Source organism: Lutra lutra, chromosome 11, assembly GCF_902655055.1.
Source record: "Lutra lutra chromosome 11, mLutLut1.2, whole genome shotgun sequence".
NCBI lineage: Eukaryota > Metazoa > Chordata > Mammalia > Carnivora > Mustelidae > Lutra > Lutra lutra.
The window spans coordinates 32,095,551-32,119,610 of record NC_062288.1 but is presented as its reverse complement, the minus strand read 5'-3'; the positions used below and the strand labels follow the sequence as shown (position 1 = coordinate 32,119,610).

Below are 24,060 nucleotides of genomic sequence, written 5' to 3'. Positions count from 1 at the left end.
TGTAGATATTTCCTTTGTCAGGTGAAAGCTTTTTATATCAGTGTAGACCCAGTAGTTTATTTTTGGTTTTGTTTCCCTTTCCTGAGGAGACCACTACAAAAATATTGCTCTGGTCGATGTCAAGGAAATTACTGCCTATGTTTCCTTCTAGGAGTTTTATGGTGTGGGGACTCACATTTAGGTTCTTAATCTATTTTGAGTTTATTTTTGTGTATGGTGTGAGAAAGTGGTCCATTTCCATTCTTTAGCATATAGCAATCCAGTTTTCTCAGCACCGTTGATTGAAGAGACTGTCTTTTCCCCATTGTTTATTTGTACCGCCTTTGTTGTACATTAATTGACCACGTACATCTGGGTTTATTCCTGGGCTTTCTATTCTGTTCCACTGATAAATGTGTCTATTTTTGTGCCAGCACCATAAGGTTTTCTTTTCATTACTACAGCTTTATAGTATATCTTGAAAACTGGGATTGTGATTCCTCCAGCTTTGTTCTTCCTTCACAGGATGCTTTGCGTATTTGAGATCTTTAGTGGTTCGATACAGATTTTGGTATTACCTATCTAGTTCTGTAAAAAAATAAAAATAAAAATAAATGCTGTTGCCATTTTAATAGGGATTGCATTCAATCTGAAGATTTCTTTGGGTATTATGGACATTTTAACAATATCCTTCCAGCCCTTCAGCATGGGATATCTTTCTATTTGTGTTGCCTTCAATTTATTTCATCAGTGTTACATTAGTTTTCAGAGTACAAGTCGTTCATCTCCTTGGTTAAGTTTGTTCCTAGATATTTTATCCTTTCTGGAATAAATGTAAATGGAATTATTTCCTTAATTTCTATTTCTTCTACTTTGTTATTGGTGTATAGAAATGCTACTGATTTCTGCATGTAACTTACATCCTGCAGCTTTACTGAATTCATTTATTCTAAAAGTTTTTTGGTGGACTCTTTAGAGTTTTCTATGTATAGTATCATGACATCTGCAAATAGTGACTGTTTAACTTCTTCTTTACCAATTTGGATGCCTTATCTTTCTTGTTTGGTTCCTGCAGCTAGGACTCCAGTACTATATTAAATAAGAGTGGCAAGAGTGAACTTCCTTTTCTTGTTCCTAAACATAGAGGAAAATAACTCCATTTTTCACTGTTGAGTGTAATGTTCACTGTGGGTTTTCCATTCTTTCTAATGTTGAGGTATATTACCTATAAGCCCACATTTTGGGGGCAGCTCGGTCAGTTAAGTGTCCAACTTTTGATTTCAACTCACGTTATAATCTCAGGATTATGAGATCGATCACCGCATCAGGCTCTGTGCTGGGTATGGAGCCTCCTTAAGATTGTCTCCCTCTCCTTTCTCCCCCTTTAAAAGAAACAAAAACAAAAAACAAACTTTTTGAGAGTTTTTATTATGAATAAATGTTGAATTTTGTCAGATGCTTTTTCTGCATTTGTTGAAATGATCGTGTGATTTTTGTCATTTGTTTTGTTGATATGGTGTATCACAGTGATTGACTTGTGAATATTGAGCCATCCTTGCATCCCTGGAATAAATCCCACTTGATCATTGTGAATAATCTTTTTAATGTATTGTTGAGTGTGGTTTGCTAATATTATGTTGGGGATCTTTGCATCTGTGTTTATTAAAGATATAGCCCTGTGATTTTCATTTTGTTGTAGAATATATGTTTGGTTTTGATACAGGGTAATGAAGGTCTCATAGAATGTATTTGGAAGCTTTCTTTACTCTTCTGTTTTTTGGAATAGTTTGAGGACAATAGGTATTAACTATTCTTTAAGTGTTTGGTAAAATTCTCCTGTGAATACATCTGGGTCTGGACTTTTGTTTGTTGGAAGTTGTTTGATTATGGTTTCCATTTTATTACTAATAATTGGTCTGTTCAGATTTTCTATATCTTCATTCAGGTTTGGGAAGTGTATATTTCTAGGAGTTTATCCATTTCTTGTAGGTTATCTAAATTCCAAACATACAAATTTTTCTCTTAGAATTTTTTGTATTTCTATGGTATCAGTTGTTACCATTCTTTATTTCTCATTTTCTATCTTTTTTTTAATGAGTTTGGCTAAAGGCTTATCCATTTTGTTTATATTTTCAAAGAACCAGCTTTTGGTCTAATCAGCTTTTTTTTTTCTTTCTAGTCTATTTCATTTATTTATTCTCGATCTTACATAGTTCTTTTTTTCTACTCATCATGGGCTTTGTCCTTATTCTCCTAGTTTCTTTAGGTATAAAGTTAGATTTTTTTTTTTCTTCTTGAGGTAGACCTGTATCATTTAAATTTATTTGTTAGAACTGCCTTTCTTATGTCCCAAAGATTTTGGACCATTATATTTTTATTTTGTCTAGATGTATTTTTTTTAATTTCCTCTGATTTCTTGGTGTCCATTGGCCATTTAGTAGCATGTTGTGTAGCCTCACATGAGTTTTCTTGTGTTTTTCTTGTGATTGATTTCTAGTTTCATACTGTTGTAGTTGGAAAAGATCCATGATATTTCAGTCTTCCTGATTTGTTAAGACTTGTTTCATGGGGGCGCCTGGGTGGCTCAGTGGGTTAAGCCTCTGCCTTCAGCTCAGGTCATGATCCCAGGGTCCTGGGATCGAGCCCCGAATCGGGCTCTCTGCTCAGCAGGGAGCCTGCTTCCCTTCCTCTCTCTCTGCCTGCCTCTCTGCCTACTTGTGATCTCTGTCTGTCAAATGAATAAATAAAATCTTTAAAAAAAAAAAAATTGTTTCATGGCCTTAATGTGGTCTATCCCGGAGAATGTTCCATGTGCACTTGAAAAGAATGTGTATTCCATTTTTGGATGGAATGTTCTGTATATACTTTTAGGTCCATCTGGTCTAATGTTTTCTTCAAAGACTCTGTTTCCTTGTTGATTTTCTGTCTGGATGATCTACCCATTAATGTAAGGGGTGTTAAAGTCCCCCTTATTGTTTGCTTTCTGCATTTAGATGCTCCAGTGTTAGGTTTGTGGGTATTTACGATTGTTAAACCTTCTTGTTTGAATTTGCCCCTTTATCATCATGTAAATTCCTTATTTGTGTCTTATTACAGTCTTCTTTTTTAAATTTATTTTTCTAAGTTTTTACAAACCAGCTTTTTTTTTTCCTTTTCTTTGTATGGTATCTTTTTTCTATCCTTCTGCTTTCAATCTTTTTGTGTCTTTAGGTATGAAATTAGTCTCCTGTAGTCAGCATATAGTTGGGTCTTGGTTTTTCATGCATTCCTCCACCCTGTGTCTTTTGATAGGAGCATTTAGACCATTTGCATTTAAAGTAAAGTATAGTATGCATTTAAAGTGTAATGCCATTTTGTTAATTATTTTTTGGTTGTTTTTGTAATTCTGTTACTTTTTTTTCTCTCTTGCTCTCTTTCCCTGTGATTGATGACTTTCTGTGTTTTGCTTGGCTTTCTCTTTATTTTTTATGTATCTATTACAGATTTTTGGTTTGTGGTTACCATGAGGTTCATGTATAAAATCTTAGATATATAACAATCTATATTTAATTGATGGTCTTTTAAGTCCAAATACATTCTAAAATAACTTTTTTTGCATTCTAAAAGAAACTTTTCCATCTTTTATGTATATATTGTCATATTTTACATCTTATTATTCCTAATTTTTTTGCTTCTGAGTATCACCTTTTCCACTTAAAAGAAATTCCTTTAACATTTCTTGTAAGGCTGGTTTAGTGGTGATGAACTCATTAACTTTCATTCATTGAGAAACTACCTCTCCCTCAATTCTGAATGATAACCTTTCTGAGTTGAATATTCTTAGTGACAGATCTTTTCCTTTCAGCTCTGAATATATCATGCCACACTCTTCTGCCTGCAAAATTTCTGCTGAAAAATCAGCAGATAGCCTTACAGGGTTTCCCTTGTCTGTAACTTTTTTTGTTTCTTCCTTGCTAGCTTTAAAATTTTCTATCTTTAATAATATGTCATTTTAATGTTTATTTGTCTTATTGTGGACCTCCTTGGGTTCATTTGTTTGGAACTCTCTATGCTTCCAGATCATGGATGTCTGTTTCCTTTCCCCAGTTAGGGAGTTTTTCAGCTATTATTTCTTCACATAAGGTTTCTGTTCTTTTATGTCTCTCTCTTCTTTTTGGAAGCCCTATAATGTGAACTTTTGTTCACCTGATGTTGTCTAAGAGATCCCTTAACTTATTCTTAGTTTTTTTCTTTCTTTCTCTCTCTCTTTTTTTTTTTTTTTTTTGTCTGATGCTGAGTTTGGATGCTTTCAGTTACCCTGTTTGCAGATTGCATAACTGTTCTTCTGCAGCCAAGAATCTACTATTCATTCCCTGTAATATATTTTTCATTTCAATTACTGCATTTTCGAATTTTAATTGTTAGATTTTTTTTTTTTTTTTTAAGTTTTCTATCTCTTTGTTGAAGTTCTCACTCAGTTCTTTTCTCTTCAGTCTGGTTAGCATCTTTGTGATCATTGCTTTCCACTCTATGTGGTGTACTTCTTATTTCTATTCTTTTTTTTTTTTTTTTCTTTTTCTTATTCCTTCATTTGGAGCAACTTCTCTCTCCTAATTTGCTTGACTTTGCGGTGTTTGTTTCTATGAATTAGTGGGTGAGTACTTTTATACTTGAGGGAATGGTCTTATTATATTGTCAGACCCTGTGTTGACTATGTGTGCCAGGTGACTTTGACTGGCTAGAACTATCTCTAGCATGTGCTGGGGGTCCTAGAGTATGCCACATTGGGCTGCCCTGGTAGAAGGACCAAAGCTGAAGTGGGCATGGGCCAGGGCAGTTCCAGGGCTCTCCATGAAGAAGGCACCCTGACAGCATAGCTAAAGCTGAAGTGGGTCAGGGTGGGATATCCTGTCCCATGCAGAGGGCACACTAGTGGGATGACTGAGGCAGGGCACAGAACAGGTGTTCCTGGTGTATTCTCTGTAACAAATAAATTTGAGGTGGGGCACGAGTTGGGGTGTCCCTGGGTGCTCTACATACTGAGTACTCCAGCAATATAGCTGTAGCCAAAGTGAGCTGGAACTGGGGTGGTCCCTGGGCTTTCCACCCAGCAGGTGCCCTGGGAGGATAGCTGAAGCTGAAGTGTTTGCAAGCCTGGGTGTCCAGGGGGTGCTCACTGCAGAGTGTGCCTTGGCAGGGTGATTAGAGCCAAGGCCAGCATGGGCTGGGATGTCCTGGGGGCACTCCCTGAAGGGGCAGCTTTCCAGGGTGATTGGAGCTGAAACAGGCATGAGTCAGGAGGTCCCAGAGTACTCTATGCTGGGAGTGAAATGGTGTAGGCCTGAGGTGTTCTGTGGTGCTTATGTCTGTGTCACCTTGACATGATAGCCAGAGCTGTAGTGAGCACCCACCAGGGGTCTCCTGGTGTATACGGCACTGGAGCTGCCTTAGTGGGACTGATAGGTCTGGTGTAGCTGGACCTGGGACTCACTGAAACTATAGGCCAGTTGTGGCACCCAGACCTTACTCCTGTGCATGCTGTCAGTGTGGAGGGGAACATAAACCATGGTCCTCACCAGCACCACTGACCCAGAGAGAATTCCGGTAGCTCCCTCACTGTTTGGTGGAGGTCTAGGTCTGGATCTTTTATATTTTAGTTGCTCTTTTAAACCTACGCATTTTTTTCTGTGTCCCAGGGCATGTGGAGCTATGGCAGGGCTCACTGAGGTGGCAGGCCAGCAATGGTGCCCAGAACTGTGCTCCAGTCTGCATTATCAGGGCAGAGGGTAAACATAAACTGTGGCACTCAGCAGCTCCTCCAGCGTGAAGAGAGGTCCAGCAGCTCCCTGGCTGACAGAATTCTAAGGCTGGATATCTTAAACTGAGACTTTTTTTTTCTATGCCCCAAGGCAGACGTATCTGCTTTAGGTTCCTCAGTACTACCCATTCCCTTTTAGAAAGTGGGAAGGACAGTAAAGTCTCCCCCAAACTGAAAAGGTACTTTGAGACCAAAAAACAAAATAGGCGGTTTCGTACAGTTTACACAGAGTTTTATTCAAGGTAACTTACTGACAAGGGAGGTTTAGGTGGAGAATGATCCACGGCAACTGCACAGTTTTTCTCTGCAAAGTTTGGACTTAAATCCACAGATTTTATAGAATAATTGGACATGCAAAGGGCATTGTAGTGAGGCTAAAGGGTTTGCATGTACCTGAAAGGATTCATGAGCACCTAATTGACAGTAACCTTTAATTAGATCTTGTGGCACCTCCTATGTGTGAGGAACGGGAAAGACTGTTATCCTTAACAGATTCATGGAAGGCCAAATTCAGCCTTCCCCTATCCTGAACTTGGCAAGCATTTCTAAGGTATGTAGATTGAGTCTCCAAGGGGCCTGAAACGCATAGCCCAAGAAGGACCATTAAGTGAAATGAACGAGATGGTGGTCTAAAGATGGAATCAGTATTGTCAGCACTCCTACACTTCCATTACAGTTCCCTGCATTTGGGGGTTCCCTTCATTCTCTTCTGTCCATCTCTCTTGCTGTCTTCTGTGTGGTCTCTCTAGCCTTTCTTTATATGTTCTTTTTTTGTGCAGAAGCTGTTCAGTCAGCCCTTGGTTCTTTAAGAGGAACTACTCTATAAATAGGTGTAGATTTAGTATGTCCAAAAGAGAGTTCAGGGTCTGTCTTTGTCACCATCTTGGACCACAGCTCTACCTCTTCTGGTACATTTTGTGGATGTGTGTAGGGTTTTTCTGTTTTGAGGGGGGTGTTTGGTGGTTTCTGAGGTGATTACAATTAGTATTTTAACTTATAACAATCTGGTTCAGATTAATACCTATTTAATCTTAGTATACAAAAATTTGCTTTCTTATAGCTCCATTCCTTACCTTCTTTGTGTCTTTGTAGTCATACAGGATTACATCTTTATATATTGTATGCTTATAAGCAGAGATTTACTTTATTGTTTTATCCATTTTCTTTTCTATTTATCCTTGTTACCTTTGCCAGTGCTCACATTTGTTTATGAACTCCAGTTACTTCATGCTCATGAATTGGAGGAATTAATGTTTTTATGTTAATATTTTATGTTAGTATATTAAAATGTTCGTGCTATCCTTAGCAGTCTACAGATTCAATGCAATCTCTACTAAAATACCAATAGCATTTTTCACAGAACTGAAACAAATAATAAAATTTTCGTGGAACCACAGAAGACCCTGAATAGCCAAAGCGATCTTGAGAAAGAACAAAGCTGAAGATGTTATAATCCTAGATTTTAAAGTATACTGTAAAGTTTGAGTAACCAAAGTAGTATGGTAATGGAAGAGTGAAACAGGATAGATCACATGGAACAGTGGAACAGCCCAGAAATAAAGTCACACTTAACATGGTCACTTGATCTGTAACAAAATAGGTAAGAATAATACAATGAGGGGATGACAGTCTCTTCAAAAAATGGTGTTGGGAAAACTAGATGGGTACATGCGAAAGAACAAAGCTGGACCACTTTTTATACCATGTACAGAGATAAAATGGATTACAGACCTAAATGTAAGACCTGGAATCATAAAACTTAACAACAACATAGTAAACTTTTGGATGTCGGTCTTAGCAATATTTTTTTCTGGATCATTCTTCTTTAGGGAAAAAGCAAAAATAAGCAGTTAGGACTACATGAAACCAAAATCCTCTTGCAGAGCAAGGGAAACCATCAACAAAACAAAAAGGCAAGCTAGTGAATGGGGGAAGATATTTGCAGATGATTTTTCCAGTAAGAGGTTAATATCCAAAACCAATGAAGAACTCATACAAGTTAACATCAAGAACATAGGCAAAGAGATGGACAAAAGATCCAAAAAGACATTTTTCCAAAGGAGATTTACAGATGGCAAACAGACACAAAGATGCTTATTGTCACTAATTATCAGGGAAATGCAATTTAAAACTATAGTGACTTAACACTTTACACTTGTCAGAATGGCTAGTATCAAAAAGGCAAAAAATAAGTGTTGATGAGATTGTGGAGAAAAGGAAATCCTCGTGTACCATTGGTAGGAATGTAAATTGGTGTAGCCACTATGGAAAACATGGAGGTTCTTCAAAAACTTAAAAATAGTAATCTCACAATTCAGTAATCCCACTGTGGTGTATTTACCCAAAGAAAACAAAAACACCGGCGCTTGGGTGGCTCAGTGGGTTAAAGCCTCTGCCTTCAGCTCAGGTCATGATCCCAGGGTCCTGGGATCGAGCCCTGCCATCGTGTTCTCTGCTCGGCGGGGAGCCTGCTTCCTCCTCTCTCTCTGCCTGCTTCTCTGCCTGCTTGTGATCTCTGTCCGTCAAATAAATAAAATCTTTTAAAAAAGAAAGAAAGAAAACAAAAACACTAATTTGAAAAGATATACCCTATGTTTATTGTGGTGGTATTTACAATAGCCAAGATATGGAAATAACCTAAATGTCCATTAATAGATGAATATATAAGGAAGATGTAGTATATATTTACATCGGAATATTACTCAGCCATTAAAAAATACTGTCATTTTTGACAACATGATTTAATCTATAGGGTATTGTGTTAAATGAAATAAGTCAAATAGAGTCAAATAGTATATGATTTCACATACTTGTGTGGTCAAAAAAGCAAAACAAATGAAGACATTGTAAAGAAAACCCAAAAACTCATATATACAGACAACAAATTTGGTGATTGCCAGACGTGAGGGCAGTGGGGGACTGGGCAAAATAGGTGAAACGGGCTAAGAGGTACAAACTTTCTCTTCTAAAATAAGACAAGATGAAAAATACAGCATAGAGAATATAGTGAGTAACATTTTAATAACTTCATATGGTGACAGATTGTAACTATATTGTGGTCAACATTTTGTAGTATATATAATTGTCCAATTACCATGTTGTACTCTTTTTTTTTTTTTAAGATTTTACTTATTTATTTGTCAGAGAGAGAGCAAGAGAGCGAACACAGGCAGACAGAGTGGCAGGCAGAGGCAGAGGGAGAAGCAGGCTCCCTGCCAAGCAAGGAGCCCGACGTGGGACTCTATCCCAGGACGCTGGGATCATGACCCTAGCCAAAGACAGCCACTTAACCAACTGAGACACCCAGGCGTCCCTCAAATTTTTATTTAAATTCTAGTTAACATATAGTGTAATAGTGGTTTCAGGAGTTGAATTTAGTGATTCCTCACATATAACCCCCAGTTCTCAACATAAGTGCCTCCTTAATACCCGTCACCCATTTGGCCCATTCCCTGCCCATTTCCCTCCATCAACCCTTAGTTTGTTCTTTATCATTAAGAGTGTCTTATGGTTTACTTCCCTCTCTCTTTTTTTTTCCTTACGTTCATCTGTTTTGTTTCTTAAATTCCACATATGAGTGACATCACAGTGGCATTTGTCTTTCTCTGACTTATTTTGCTTAGCATAATGTACTCTCGCTTCATCCACATCATTGCAAATGGCAAGATTTCGTTCCTTTTGATAACTAATATTCGTGTGTGTATGTGTGTGTGTGTGTGTGTGTGTCTCCACACACATATCCCCCACATCTCCTTTATCTGTTCTTCAGTCAGTGGACATTTGGGCTCTTTCCATAATTTGGCTATTGTTGATAATGCTGCTATAAATACCAGGATGCCTGTGCCCTTTCAAATCATACTTTTGTATCATTTGGATAAATACCTATTATTGTAATTGCTAGATAAGGGTAGTTCTATTTTTAACTTTTTTAGGAACTTCTATACTGTTTTCCAGAGTGACTGCAGGAGCTTGCATTCCCACCAACACTGTAAGAGGGTTTCCCTTTCTCCACATCCGGGCCAACACCTATTGTTTCCTGTGTTATTAGTTTTAGCCATTCTGACAGGTGTGAGGTGGTATCTCTTTGTGGTTTTGATTTGTATTTCCCTGATGAGGAATGATGTTGAGTATCTTTTCATGTGTCTTTTGGCCATCTGGATGTCTTCTTTGGAAAAGTATCTATTCATGTCTTTTGCCCATATCTTAACTGGATTATTTGGTTCTTTTGGCTGTTGAGTTTGGTAAGTTCCTTATAGATTTTGGATACTAACCCTTTATCACATAGGCCATTTGCAAATATCTTCTCCCATTGCACAGGCTGCCTTTTAGTTTTATTTACTGTTTGCTTCACTGTGCAGAAGATTTTTATCTTAAAGTCCCAATAGTTCATTTTTGCTTTTGTTTCCCTTTCCTTTGGAGATGTGTCTAGCAAGAAGTTGCTATTCCCGAGGTCAAAGAGTTGCTGTCTGTGTCCTCCTCTAGGATTTTGATGGATTTTTTTTTTCTGTAAATTTAGATCTTCCCTCCACTTTGAATTTATGTTGTGTGCAGTGTAAGAAAGTGGCCCAGTTTCATTCTTCTGCATGTGGCTGCTCAGTTTTCCCAACACCATTTGTTGAAGAAACCTTTTTTTTTTCCATTTGATATACTTTCCTGCTCTGTTGAAGACTACTTGACCATATAGTTATAGGTCTTTTTTTGGATTTTCTTTTTTTTTTTTTTTTTAAGATTTTATTTATTTATTTGACACAGAGATCACAAGTAGGCAGATAGGCAGGCAGAGAGAGAGGAGGAAGCAGGCTCCCCGCTGAGCAGAGAGCCCGATACGGGGCTTGATCCCAGGACGCTGGGATCATGACCTGAGCTAAAGGCAGAGGTTTTAACCCACTGAGCCACCCAGGCGCCCATGGATTTTCTTTTCTTTTCCGTTGATCTTTGTGTCTTGTTTTTGTGCCAGTACCATACTGTTTTGATGACTATAGCTTTGTAATATAGATTGAAGTCCAAAATTGTGATGCCTCCCACTTTGCTTTTCTTTTTCAATGTTGCATTGTATTCAGGGTCTATTGTGGTTCTATGCAAATATTTTAGGATTGTTTGTTCTAGTTCTGTGAAAAATGCTAGTGGTATTTTGATAGGGACTGCATTAAATGTGTAGATTGCTTTGGGTAGTGTAGACATTTAAACAGTATTTGTTCTTCCAATTCATGAGTATGGAATGTTTTTCCATTTCTTTGTGTTATCTTCAGTTTGATAAGTGTTCTGTAGTTTTCATAATACAGGTGTTCCACCTCTTTGGTTAGGTTTATTCTTACTTATTCTTATGGTTGTTGGTGCAGTTGTAAATAGGATCAATTCCTTGATTTCTCTTTCTGCTTCTCATTATCGGAGGATGGAAATGCAACAGATTTCTCTACATTGATTTTGTATACTGTTACTTTGCTGAATTCGTGTATCAGTTCTAGTAACTTGCAGGTGCGGGTAGTCTTTGGGCTTTCTACATAGAGTATCATGTCATAGTGAAAGTTTGACATCTTCATGGCCAATTTGAATGCCTTTTATTTCTTTATGTTGTCTGATTGCTGAGGCCTGGACTTCCAGTACTATGTGAAATAGCAGTGGTGTGAGTGGACATCCCTGTCTTGTATCTGATCATAGAGGAAAGTCTCTCAGTATTTCCCCATTGAGGATGATATGAGGGAATTACGTTGATAGGACTGTAAAGAATTTAAAGCCCTGGAGAATATATCATAAGTTCTAGACAGTCCACTAAGATTATTACTTCCCACTTTTTTTCCAACTACCCCCAAATCTTTGCCTATATTATTCTTTTTTTCTCTACTTTATTTTTCAAAAAAAATCAAAGACTAATTTCACAGATCTCATTGTAAGTAGATACATGTGAAGATCTTAGGAGATTGCTAATATATTTTTCTAAACTACTTTTAAAGACCCACAACAAATATCATCCTCAATGGGAAAAAGCTGACAGCCTTACTGTTGAGATCAGAAACACGACAAGGATGCCTACTCTCACCACTCTGGTTCAACATAGTATTAGGAGTCCTAGCAACAGCAATCAGACAACAAAGAGAAATAAAAGGTATCCAAATTGGCAATGAAGAAGTCAAACTCTCTCTCTTCACAGATGACATGATTCTTTATATGGAAAACCCAAAAGACTCCACCCCCAAACTACTAGAACTCATACAGCAATTCAGTAACGTGGCAGGATACAAAGTCAATGTACAGAAATCAGTGGCTTTCTTATACACTAACAATGAAAATACAGAAAGGGAAATTAGAGAATCGATTCCATTTACTATAGCACCAAGAACCATAAGATACCTGGGAATAAACCTAACAAAAGAGGTAAAGGATCTGTACTCGAGGGACTACAGAACACTCATGAAAGAAATTGAAGAAGACACAGAAAGATGGAAGACCATTACATGCTCTTGGATCAGAAGAATAAACATTGTTAAAATGTCTGTACTGCCTAGAGCAATCTATACTTTTAATGCCATTCCGATCAAAATTCCACCAGTATTTTTCAAAGAGCTGGAGCAAATAATCCTAAAATTTGTGTGGAATCAGAAGAGACTCCGAATTGCTAAGGAAATGTTGAAAAACAAAAATAAAACTGGCGGCATCACATTACCTGATCTTAAGCTTTACTACAAAGCTGTGATCACCAAGACAGCATAGTACTGGCATAAAAACAGACACATAGACCAGTGGAACAGAGTAGAGAGCCCAGATATGGACCCTCAACTCTATGGTCAAATAATCTTCGACAAAACAGCAAAAAGTATACAGTGGAAAAAAGACAGTTTCTTCAATAAATGGTGCTGGGAAAATTGGACAGCTATATGTAGAAGAATGAAACTCGACCATTTTCTTACACCGTACACAAAGATAAACTCGAAATGGATAAAAGACCTCAATGTGAGACAGGAATCCATCAGAATCCTAGAGGAGAACATAGGCAGTAACCTCTTCGATATCAGCCACAGCAACTTCTTTCAAGACATGTCTCCAAAGGCAAAGGAAACAAAAGCGAAAATGAACTTTTGGGACTTCATCAAAATCAAAAGCTTCTGCACAGCAAAGGAAACCGTCAACAAAACAAAGAGGCAACCCACGGAATGGGAGAAGATATTTGCAAATGACAGTAGAGACAAAGGTTGATATCCAGGATCTATAAAGAACTTCTCAAACTCAACACACACAAAACAGATAATCATATCAAAAAATGGGCAGAAGATATGAACAGACACTTCTCCAATGAAGACATACAAATGGCTGTCAGACACATGAAAAAATGTTCATCATTACTAGCCATCAGGGAAATTCAAATTAAAACCACATTGAGATACCACCTTACACCAGTTAGAATGGCCAAAATTAACAAGACAGGAAACAACGTATGTTGGAGAGGATGTGGAGAAAGGGGAACCCTCTTACACTGTTGGTGGGAATGCAAGTTGGTGCAGCCACTTGGAAAACAGTGTGGAGATTCCTCAAGAAATTAAAAATAGAGCTTCCCTATGACTCTGCAATTGCACTACTGGGTATTTACCCCAAAGATACAGATGTAGTGAAAAGAAGGGCCATCTGTACCCCAATGTTTATAGCAGCAACAGCCGTGGTCGCCATACTGTGGAAAGAACCAAGATCCCCTTCAACGGACAAATGGATAAGGAAGATGTGGTCCATATACACTATGGAGTATTATGCCTCCATCAGAAAGGTTGAATACCCAACTTTTATAGCAACATGGACGGGACTGGAAGAGATTATGCTGAGTGAAATAAGTCAAGCAGAGAGAGTCAATTATCATATGGTTTCACTTATTTGCGGAGCATAACAAATAACATGGAGGACATGGGGAGATGGAGAGGAGAAGGGAGTTGAGGGAAATTGGAAGGGGAGGTGAACCATGAGAGACTATGGACTCTCAAAAACAACCTGAGGGTTTTGAAGGGTCTGGGGGTGAGAGGTTGGGGGAGCCAGGTAGTGGATATTAAGGAGGGCACGTATTGCATGGAGCACTGGGTGTGGTGCAAAAACAATGAATACTGTTACGCTGAAAAGAAATAAAAAAGTAATAAAAAATCCAGTAACCTTAATTCTAAGTTATAAAATGTTACCTCTAAATTTCTGACTTTTTCCCCTTAACATTCTGTAACAATTACTAGAAACATAACTATCTTTCTGGCTTTAGTTTCAAGTTTGAGCATATTCAGGTGCCAACTTTGCTGGAATAGATGTCAAAATAAAGCATTGTAGGCCTTTTATTTCTGGAGGAGGAATGTACCTATATTCTAACATGTGTATATTATTTTCCCACTTATCCATGTTCATATAAAAGAATGTTAGGAGTATTTTCTTAGACTTGGAGATTCTGCATATATTTCACAAACCTAAAAAATCCTGTTGTTCAGGATAATAAATAAATAAATTTATTTATTATTTATTTTTTCTGAAGTATTATGAACTACAACTATTACAACATTTTAGCCTTTAATATTTATAATATGAATTTCTTAAAAAAAAAAAAAAGACCCTTTCATTATAACTGGTATTAAACTGGTATTGGTATAATACCATTATCTCACCAAAAAATAATAATTTTTAATTTTATCTAATATCCAGTCCATGTTTAGCCCATATTCAGATTTCTTTATATACTCTCAAACTGACTTTTAAAATTTTATTTATTTGAACCAGGATGTATCTGGTTGGTGACTCTCAGAAGATTCCCTTATTCTAGAACAGTTCTCCCTTCCCTGCTACCTTTTTCCCAACTTAATTTCATTGTTAAAGAATGAAGACAATTGGGGCGCCTGGGTGGCTCAGTGGGTTAAGCCGCTGCCTTCGGCTCAGGTCATGATCTCAGGGTCCTGGGATCGAGTCCCACATCGGGCTCTCTGTTCAGCAAGAAGCCTGCTTCCCTCTCTCTCTCTCTCTCTCTCTGCCTTCCTCTCCGTCTACTTGTGGTCTCTCTCTGTCAAATAAATAAATAAAATCTTTAAAAAAAAAAAAAAAGAATGAAGACAATAGTCCTATATGGTATTTCAACTTCTATTTTTTGGTATTCTTTACCCTCTTACTTTACTCTCTGAATTTTCTATAAATTGGAAGTTAGATCTAATGGATTGTTTAGATTAAAATTAAAGGTTTTTTCTCTGCAAAATGCTTTACAGATAATCCTGGTGACATAATTTTGTGTCACAAAATCTAGTTGACTCGTGATACCAAGATTGATCAGCATTTTCAGCTTCTAGAATTTTTTGTTTTGTTTTGAAATGATAAAAAACATAAATAGGTTCCACTGCCTGGGTGGCTCAGTCAGTTAAGCATCCAATTCTTGGTTTCAGATCTAGTCACGATCCTAGGGGTCATAAGACCGAGTACCATGTCTGGCTCCACGTCCAGTGTGGAGCCCAACACCAGACTTGAACTCATGACTCTGAGATCAAGACCTGAGCTAAGATAGAGTCTGATACTTAACTGAACAACCCAGGTGCTCTGAGAGTTTTGTTTTTTTTTTTAAGCAAAATGAATTTACTGGGACAATGTGAAGATTTATAAATGAAGTTTAATAAATGAAGTTTATTATACTATTTTTTTAAAGATTCTATTTATTTATTTGAGGAAGAAAGAGCAAGCATGAGCTTGCTTATGGGAGGGGCAGAGGAAGACAGAGAAGCAGACTCTCCTCTGGGCAGGGAGCCAGGCTGGCACAGGGTTGATCCCAGGACCCCAGGATCAGGACCCAAAGGCAGATGCTTCACCGACCAAGCCACTGAGGTGCCCCGAAGTTTATTATACTATGAAGTTTTATAAATGAAATTTAATAAATGTAATATGAGCATTTCTGGAATGCTTTTCATATTCCTCAAAGCACTTAATAGAAGGTATTCAATAAATATTTGTTGATTTGTCTTTTTCCTTGTTTTTTAAAAGATTTTATTTATTTATTTGACAGACAGAGATCACAAGCAGACAGAGGGGCAGGGAAGCAGGCTTCCCACTGAGCAGAGAGCCCGATGTGGGGCTTGATCCCAGGACCCTGGGATCATGACCTGAACCGAAGGCAGAGGCTTTAACCCACTGAGCCACCCAGGTGCCTCTGTCTGTTTTTTTATTTTTAATTTATTTATTTTTTTTAATTTGACCGAGACCAGAGGCAGGCAGGGGGGTGGGAAGCAGGATCCCTGCTGAGCAGAGAGCCCAGTGCAGGGCTTGATCCCAGGACCCTGAGATCATGATCTGAGCCGAAGGCAGAGGCTTAACCCACTGAGCCACCCAGGCACCCCTGTTGATTTGTCTTTTAAGGTTTTTTTACATGCTCCTTTCCGTGAGGTTCTCCCTTTCTGGTGTGAAAAGATAAGACAATTGTTTTCATTTTTCACTACAGATTTTCAGCTACTGATGTTACAAACAATAAAATATTGGAGCATAGAGTTGAAGAAAAGACTTAAACCAGGTGAGTAATAATAAAAATCTAAAGAAACAATTAAACTACCATTCATTTTTATAAAGTTGATTATTGGGATAACTGATAAAATTGGAATATAAACTACAGAGTACTAAGTTTCCTCAATTTGATAATGTTACTGTGAAATATAAGAATATTCTGAGGTAATTAGAATAACAGGGTGTGTTGTATGCAAACTACTTTCAAACTGTTCATAAAAAAAATAAGTGGTATGTAACGAGAGGGAGAGTTTGGTGAAATTTTGGGTTAATAGGATCTTATTTATTTCCAGTGGAAGTGTAAATTGGTCCCTCCTTTCTGGAAAGCATTTTGGCAATTTGTCTCAAGTTTTTAGTTGAGCCTCACACTCTTACTTTTTCTTCTGTAGTAATTCTAGGAAGACTACAAAAAGTTGTGTGTATGGAGATATTTGTATAAGAGTGTATGAATAAATGAATAAGGAAAATTTGACAGTAACATAGTTATCTAACAATAGGAGACAAATATAAAAAACTGTATTAAAAATGACAACGTACCTCTATATTTATTGATACAGTGTCTGTATTTTTAAGTGCCCACTCTGGCTACTAAGCAATAGAAATATATATATTTTTTTAATATTTTATTTATTTGAGAGAGAGAGTGCTTGGTCGCAAGAGCAGGGGGAGGGGCAGAGGAAGAGGGAAAAGCAGAGAATCTCAAGTGGACTCTGCACTGAGCCTGGAGCCAGACATGGTACTTGGTCTTATGACCCCTGCGATTGTGACCTGAGCTGAAACCAAGAGTCGGACACTTAACTGACTGAGCTACCCAGGCAGTGGAACCTATTTGTTTCTTTAAACAAGATCTTTTAAAAAGATGTGTGTAGGGTGCCTGGGTGGCTCAGTGGGTTAAGCCTCTGCCTTCGGCTCAGGTCATGATATCAGGGTCCTGGGATTGAGCCCCGTGTCGAGCTTTCTGCTCAGCAGGAAGCCTGCTTCCCCCTCTCTCTCTGCCTGCCTCTCTGCCTACTTGTGATCTCTCTCTGTCAAATAAATAAATAAAACCTTAAAAAAAAAAAAGATGCGTGTACACAGATATATGAATATTTATACATATTTGACTAGTAAACATGTAATTTGTATGTACATGTGTGTCTGTATGTATTATATACATATGGACATGCATATAAATGTATTTGTGTGTACCTAGACATTTGGAAAGATGACACTTATATTGCTAGTGGTTATTTTTGAAGAAAAGGTTTATAAGTGATTTTTATACTTATATTAACTGGCTTTTTGCAAAGGAGTATATGTTTTCTCACCAAATTTTTTTAAGATAATGCTTCTTTCGAAGATTATGTGTTTTTATTTTATACCTTCATAGCAACTTTTGGTGTGTAGTACAATAGTGGTATATTTGCTAACTCTCCATTAGATGAGAGTTATCTGAGTAGTTCTTATGAGGCTAAATGCACAAATTCTGAGACTTATTAGTCGGGTGCCTTCATTCTGTTACCTGGCTAGAGTCTGTTTCCTTACTGCTCTCTTACCTGTCTTATAAATATGTTGCTGCTCACACAGCTGAAGTGCATTTGGAGAATGAGAGTACATATTTTATTAATGACAGTTGTGTATTGCCTTTGTATAGAACTTAGGTATTCATTTTTGATACTGGTCAACATGTGCTTTAATATTAATACTGGTTGTTTTTATAGTTTATTTAATTTATGGCAATCAAACTTAAAGGTATGTTTGTTAAACTTTTATTTTACATCTTTTCCTTAACAGATTTTTCTTCAGTCAGTTAAAAATATGGATCCTGAATCAGAGGGACCACAGATTATCAAAGTGACACCTCTTCAACAAATGCTTGCTTCCTGCAGTGGAGCTATACTGACATCACTAATGGGTAGAATAATGTTACTCTTGTGGATTCTGTAACTGAATGATTTCCATTTGAGGTTACCATCTGTGAAATAATGCTAAAATTATCATTCATGCTGCCTCATGCTTTCTCTCCATGAGCATGGTAACATGAAAAGAACCTTGGACAGAGAATCAAGAGACTTGACTTTTATTCCTTGCTTTGCCATTTGCAGGCTAAGTGCCCTTTGGGATAGTCCCTACTTCTCTCTGAACCTCATTTTTCATCTATAGAAGTAGGGGCTGAAACCAGGAGTTCTTTGAGGTTCCTGTCAATATTGAATTTTTATAACTCTGTTAGCCTTTTTTAAAATAGAAACAAAGAAGATAGAATAAAATATTAGTATAACGAATAACACAAAATTTGGGCAAGTTATGGTAGAAACAAATACAAATTATGTTTTCCTTTGCTTGCATTAACCATGAATTTCTTTAATTCCTCTGGGCCACATTTTTCTGGTTTTTTAGTCCATTTCTTTCACAGAAAGACAAATGACTTAGGTGATAGTTTGTATTTCAGTGGTTTTTAAGTTGGCCGGTTTATTTAAAATAGATGATTAGAACAAATGTATTGCTTTCAGGTGTAGTATTTTACTTCAGGTCAGAATGTTAGTGTTGCAAAGATTTTAGAGATCATCTAATGATTTACCATGACCTCCTCATTCTTAGAGGAGGAGAAGTTTTCTTAGAACCACTATTTGGCCTTTTTTTTCTACCTGGATAAAATAGCATGCAAATTAAGATCATTCTCCTTTACCATGCTGTTCCTGAATGGAGTAACACTGTGTGATAGTAAAGATGATTTCTGGCTAACTTATTCAGATCTTCATTATGTATAGTTTTTTTTTTGATACAGCTGAATTTAACAGATGAGGAAGACTAGTATTGTTTGATTATTCATTAGTTGTAATACAGAGTTATTCTCAGATTTTTACATAGACTTCCAAAACACTTATTCTTTACCTTAGATGATGTATCTTCTTTAAAATACTAGTATTTTCGTTTTAACGTTAATGGAATTATTGTTATAGAAATATTAAAAATGACAGTTTAGTAGTCATAAGAGAAATCATTACATTGTCTTCTCATTGATCCTCTTTAAACAGAATTCAGGGTCAAAAATGAGAATGTTAAATTTAAAACCATTTTAAGATAATAATCTTACTTATTATATAGTCATGAAGAGGAATTGATTTGATATATTTTGTGAATTTTGGACAAATATCTGTACCATTTATAGGTATCACTGCCTAATTAAAATTTATGTTTCTTCATAGTGACACCCCTTGACGTTGTTAAAATTCGACTCCAAGCCCAAAACAACCCTTTCTCCAAAGGTATGTGTACTAGTTACCCTGAAAATATTGTCAGGCTTTTAAGTGTTACTTTATTCATTTTTGTTTGAATAATTTTTTTGTTAATTTTTAAAAGCTCATACCTCCTTACACTCAGGCAGGAAATTTTTTTCAGTACTTGTACATCATGGGGTCTAGCCAGAAAATAAATAATATATAAAACAGTCATAACACTTTTACATACCTAATTAAAGCATAGAATGGTTTAATATTTGAGTATGTGCCTCACAAGTAAGACCAGAATTCTAAGCATGAGGGGCCTTAGAATCTAGCTTCCTTCATAGTCCAAAAGCTGTGCACATTCTAAAACATTCATCCAACAGTTATCTAACTGTTGCTTGAATATAGTGGTAGAAAATGATTATTTTATCAGGCAGCTTGGTTAATTGTTGGCCAGTATAGTTTATATGAACTTGAAAAGAGTAGTTATACATCTTTATTAGATGGGCAAAAATAGCAGTTCCTTGATAAATCTTTTACAGTTTTATAAAGATTATGACAAACTTGTTTAAATAGCAGAAAACAGACTGCTTGGACTGTGAGAATGTTGGCTCAGACAGAAATGCCACTCTGATGAGCACAGCACTGAGATGGAATGAACAACAGTTATAGTTCAGACGGAGGACAGGATAGATAGATTGTAGGAGGAGACTAAAAGGAAAGCAGTTTCCTACATACTTAAGAAATCCTTAAAAGCAGAAGGAGACACTTAGACCTATGTATACAAGACTCATATATATGGTTGAACAGAAAAGATAATTTTGGCAGGCAGGGTGAGTCCAGTAATGGGAAAGGATAGCTATGAGGGAAAGTTGAGGTAAATTAACGAGAAGCTGATAAATATCTAGAATGAACAGCATAAATACAGAGAAAGAGTCAACATAGCACTGTTTGCATTGATAGAGAAGAACTTTTTTTTTTAAGATTTTATTTTATTTATTTGACACAGAGAGAGCCCAAGCAGGGGGAGTGGCAGGGAAAGGGAGAAGCAGGCTCCCTGCAGAGCAGGGGGAGCCCAATATGGGACTGGATCCCAGGAAGCCAGAATCATGGCCTGAGCCTAAGGCAGTGTCTTAACCAACTGAGCTGCCCAGGCACCCGAAAAGAACTTTTTTTAATTGTGTATTTTTCTAATTGAGGTGTAATTTACATATAACATTGTATTAGTTTGAGGTGTGCCATGTGATGACTTGATGTATGTATATATTGCGAAAAGATCACCACAGTAAGTTTAGTCAGTCCCCTCACAAAATTAACAATTCTTTTCATGTTAAGAGAATTTTTAACATCTACTCTCTTAACAAGTTTCAGCTATCCATTAGATTTCTGTATATGTTTACATAATGTGTATATACAGATATGTATGTTTAATGTATGTATAATTTAAAAAAAATTTTTTTTTGTCTGAATTTCCCTTGGGTACCAGAGTTTTCTTGTTGTCAAGTGGAGAAGATGTATACCTATGTGCTCATTTCAAAGCAGGTTTTCCTCCTTTATATTCCTATGCATTCCCTCAGATACCCTAAAAGAATTTATTTCTGTGTGCATTTGCTTACTACATTTATGAAAACATAAAATTCATCAATTTACTCAATTACTTTTCACCACTTTGAGTTTAGAGGCCAGTTCTTTGTCATTAGGTAAATTAATTTACGTATTTTTCATCATAAAATGTAAAAACAAAGTTGTATCTCTTTTCATAATTTTCTAGTCCACTCATTGTACTTTGAATTTGTTCCTCTGTAAAAATAGTACAGTTTTGTGAAATAATTTTTGACTGTTGGGACCTTCTTTGTTAGGAAAATGTTTTGTGTATAGTAACGGACTTATGGATCATCTGTGTTTCTGTGAAGAGGAAGGCAACAAAGCGTGGTATAAGAAACCAGGACGTTTCCAGGGTACATTGGTAAGGAGATTATGTTATTTAGAATTACATTATGTTTTCTGTTTTTATATTTAATCTGTGTATGAAAGATCTACCAGTTGCAGATGAATATTAAGTCCATGATATAGTTAGCACACTTACAGTTAAAACATAGATGTTGAGGCAGGAAAAGGGAAGTACTTCTTTGCTTTTAATTAACTTGTTACTTTCATCTATTCATGCTTTTTTATGTGGAAAGAAAAAATGGAGTCAATTTTTTAAAACTTCTTAATTTAAAAAAAATTATGTATGTATGTATGTATTTTATTTGAGAGATTACATGCATGCAAGGAGGGGTGTGGGGCACGGGGAGAGAGAATCCACAAGCAGACTCCCTGCTGAATGCAGAGCCTGACTCGAGGCTTACTCCCACAATCCTGAGATAATGACCTGAGTCGAAATTGAGAGTTGGCCATTTTACTGACTGAACCACCCAGATGCCCCTAAACTATTTTATTTTAACATATTTGTAGATAATACTCAACTTTAAGAAAAATATACAGACAGATCCCTTGTATCTTTTCCTCCTCCCCACCCCGCCCACCGAAGGTTAATGTCCTACAAAAGCAGTACAATATCACAACCAGGATATTGACTTTGATACATTAAAGGTATAGAACAATTCTGTCGCCACAGCATCCTTCCTGCTCCCCTGTTACAACCACCGCATTTCCTTTGTGCTCTCACCTGCTCCTTAATTCCTGGCAGTGGCTAATGTGTTCTTCATTTATATCATTTTCTTTTTTTTTTTTTTTTAAAGATTTTATTTATTTATTTATTTGACAGACAGAGATCATAAGCAGGCAGAGAGGCAGGCAGAGAGAGAGGAGGAAGCAGGCTTCCTGCTGAGCAGAGAGCCCGATGCGGGGCTCGATCCCAGGACCCTGAGATCATGACCTGAGCCGAAGGCAGCGGCTTAACCCACTGAGCCACCCAGGCGCCCCCATTTATATCATTTTCTCAGTGCGAGAACGGAATGATGACCTGCATATAACATTTTTGAATTAGTACTTCTCACTTAGCGTAATTTATCTGGCAATTCATCCAAGTTGTTGCATTTATCAAGAGTTAGTTCCTTTTATTGTTACTAGTTCCAGGGTATTGATGTACCAGTTTGTTTTCTCGGTTGTGGCCAGTTTAGAGCTTTTTCACATAAAGCTGCTACATAGATTCATTCTCAGGTTTTTGTGCGAAAGCAAATATTAAAACAACAACAACAAACCACTCACTGGTTTTCTCTGGGAGCACTGTTTACAACACTATAAACCAGATATGTGGGTTTTTTCATCTGTGCCAAGCAATTCTTCAGTTACCAGTGAACACCAACCAGGTATCCTATAGTTTAAGTCAATCCTGACACCATAAGACTGCTCCCACTTCAGATGACAGTCACAGGCCAGGTTGTCACCTGTGTTTCTGACTAACTGGCTGTAAATCTGAGGGTCCCACAACCCCCTTCATGGATTCAGTGAATTGCTAGAATAGCTCACAGAACTCCAGAAAACAGTTTACTAACTAGGTGACCAGTTTTTTATGAAAGGATACAACTCAGGAGAAACCAGTTAGAAGAGATGCATAGGGCAGGGCTTGAGGGGTGGGTGTGGAACTTCCTTTTCTTGGTGTGTCACCCTCCTTGTACCTCCATGTGTTCACCAACCTGGAAGCCTCCAAGCCCTATAGTTGAGGGATTTTTATGGAGGTTTTCTTATATAGACATGATTGATCAAATTTGTTATAAACAACAAAAGATACTCTTTTCACCTTTATTCTCTGGATCTATTTTAGGACTGAGAACAAAAGGCTGAGTATTATAACAAAAGATGCTTCTATTGCTTTTTGTCAATTAGGAAATTACAGTGGTTTTAGGAATTTTGTGCCAGGAACCATAGACAAAGACAAAATGTATATTTCTTTTTTTTTTTTTTAATTTTTTAAACTTTACAAAATGTATATTTCTAATTATAAATCATAATATCACCATAAGTCTTTGTTTCTCTAGGATAAATACCCAGGAGTGCAGTTGCGAGGTCATATGATAGTTGTATGTTTATAGTTTAAGAAACTGTTCTCTAGACAAATGGTGGTACCATTTTGCATTCCCAGCAGCAGTGTGTAACTATTCTCATTCCTTGACATCCTCACTAGCCTTTGATGTTGTCACTATTTTTATTTTAGTGGTTTTGAGAGATATGTAATGAACACTCATTGTGGTTTTAATACACATTTCCTTAGTGGCTACTGATATTGAACATCTTTTCATATGCTTATTATTTATTAGTATATCCTCTTCAGTGAAATGGCTCTTCATGTCTCCTGTCCATTTTCCAATTGAACTGTTTGTATTTTTACTGATAAGTTTTGAGAACTGTTTATAAAATCTAGACAATAATCCTGTTAAGTGTGGATTTGCAAATAATTTTTCCACTCTCTGACTTTTATTTTCATCCTCTTTAAACAGGGTCTTTCGTGGAATTAAAGCTTAATTTTGAGGAAGTTCAATTTATCATTTTTTTTTCTTACTTTAGGTGTCAAATCTAAGAATGCTTTATTTTTCTTTAGATCTGAAGATTTTCTCCTATTATATTACACTGCTAAAATTCCTCTCTGTGCCC

General features: G+C 36.8%; 1 protein-coding gene across 4 annotated transcripts in view; it reads left to right on the top strand.

The window, feature by feature from the left end:
• Positions 1 to 24,060, top strand: part of SLC25A40 (solute carrier family 25 member 40) — a 54,494-nt gene that overhangs the window by 7,022 nt on the left and 23,412 nt on the right. For all 4 annotated transcript variants that reach the window (XM_047694689.1, XM_047694690.1, XM_047694687.1 and 1 more), the window contains 4 exons: positions 16,203 to 16,271; positions 18,035 to 18,155; positions 19,447 to 19,506; positions 21,324 to 21,430. In XM_047694689.1, the coding sequence (XP_047550645.1) occupies positions 18,059 to 18,155; positions 19,447 to 19,506; positions 21,324 to 21,430 (264 nt within the window). In that variant the 5' untranslated portion in view covers positions 16,203 to 16,271; positions 18,035 to 18,058. The remainder of the gene's footprint in view (positions 1 to 16,202; positions 16,272 to 18,034; positions 18,156 to 19,446; positions 19,507 to 21,323; positions 21,431 to 24,060) is intronic.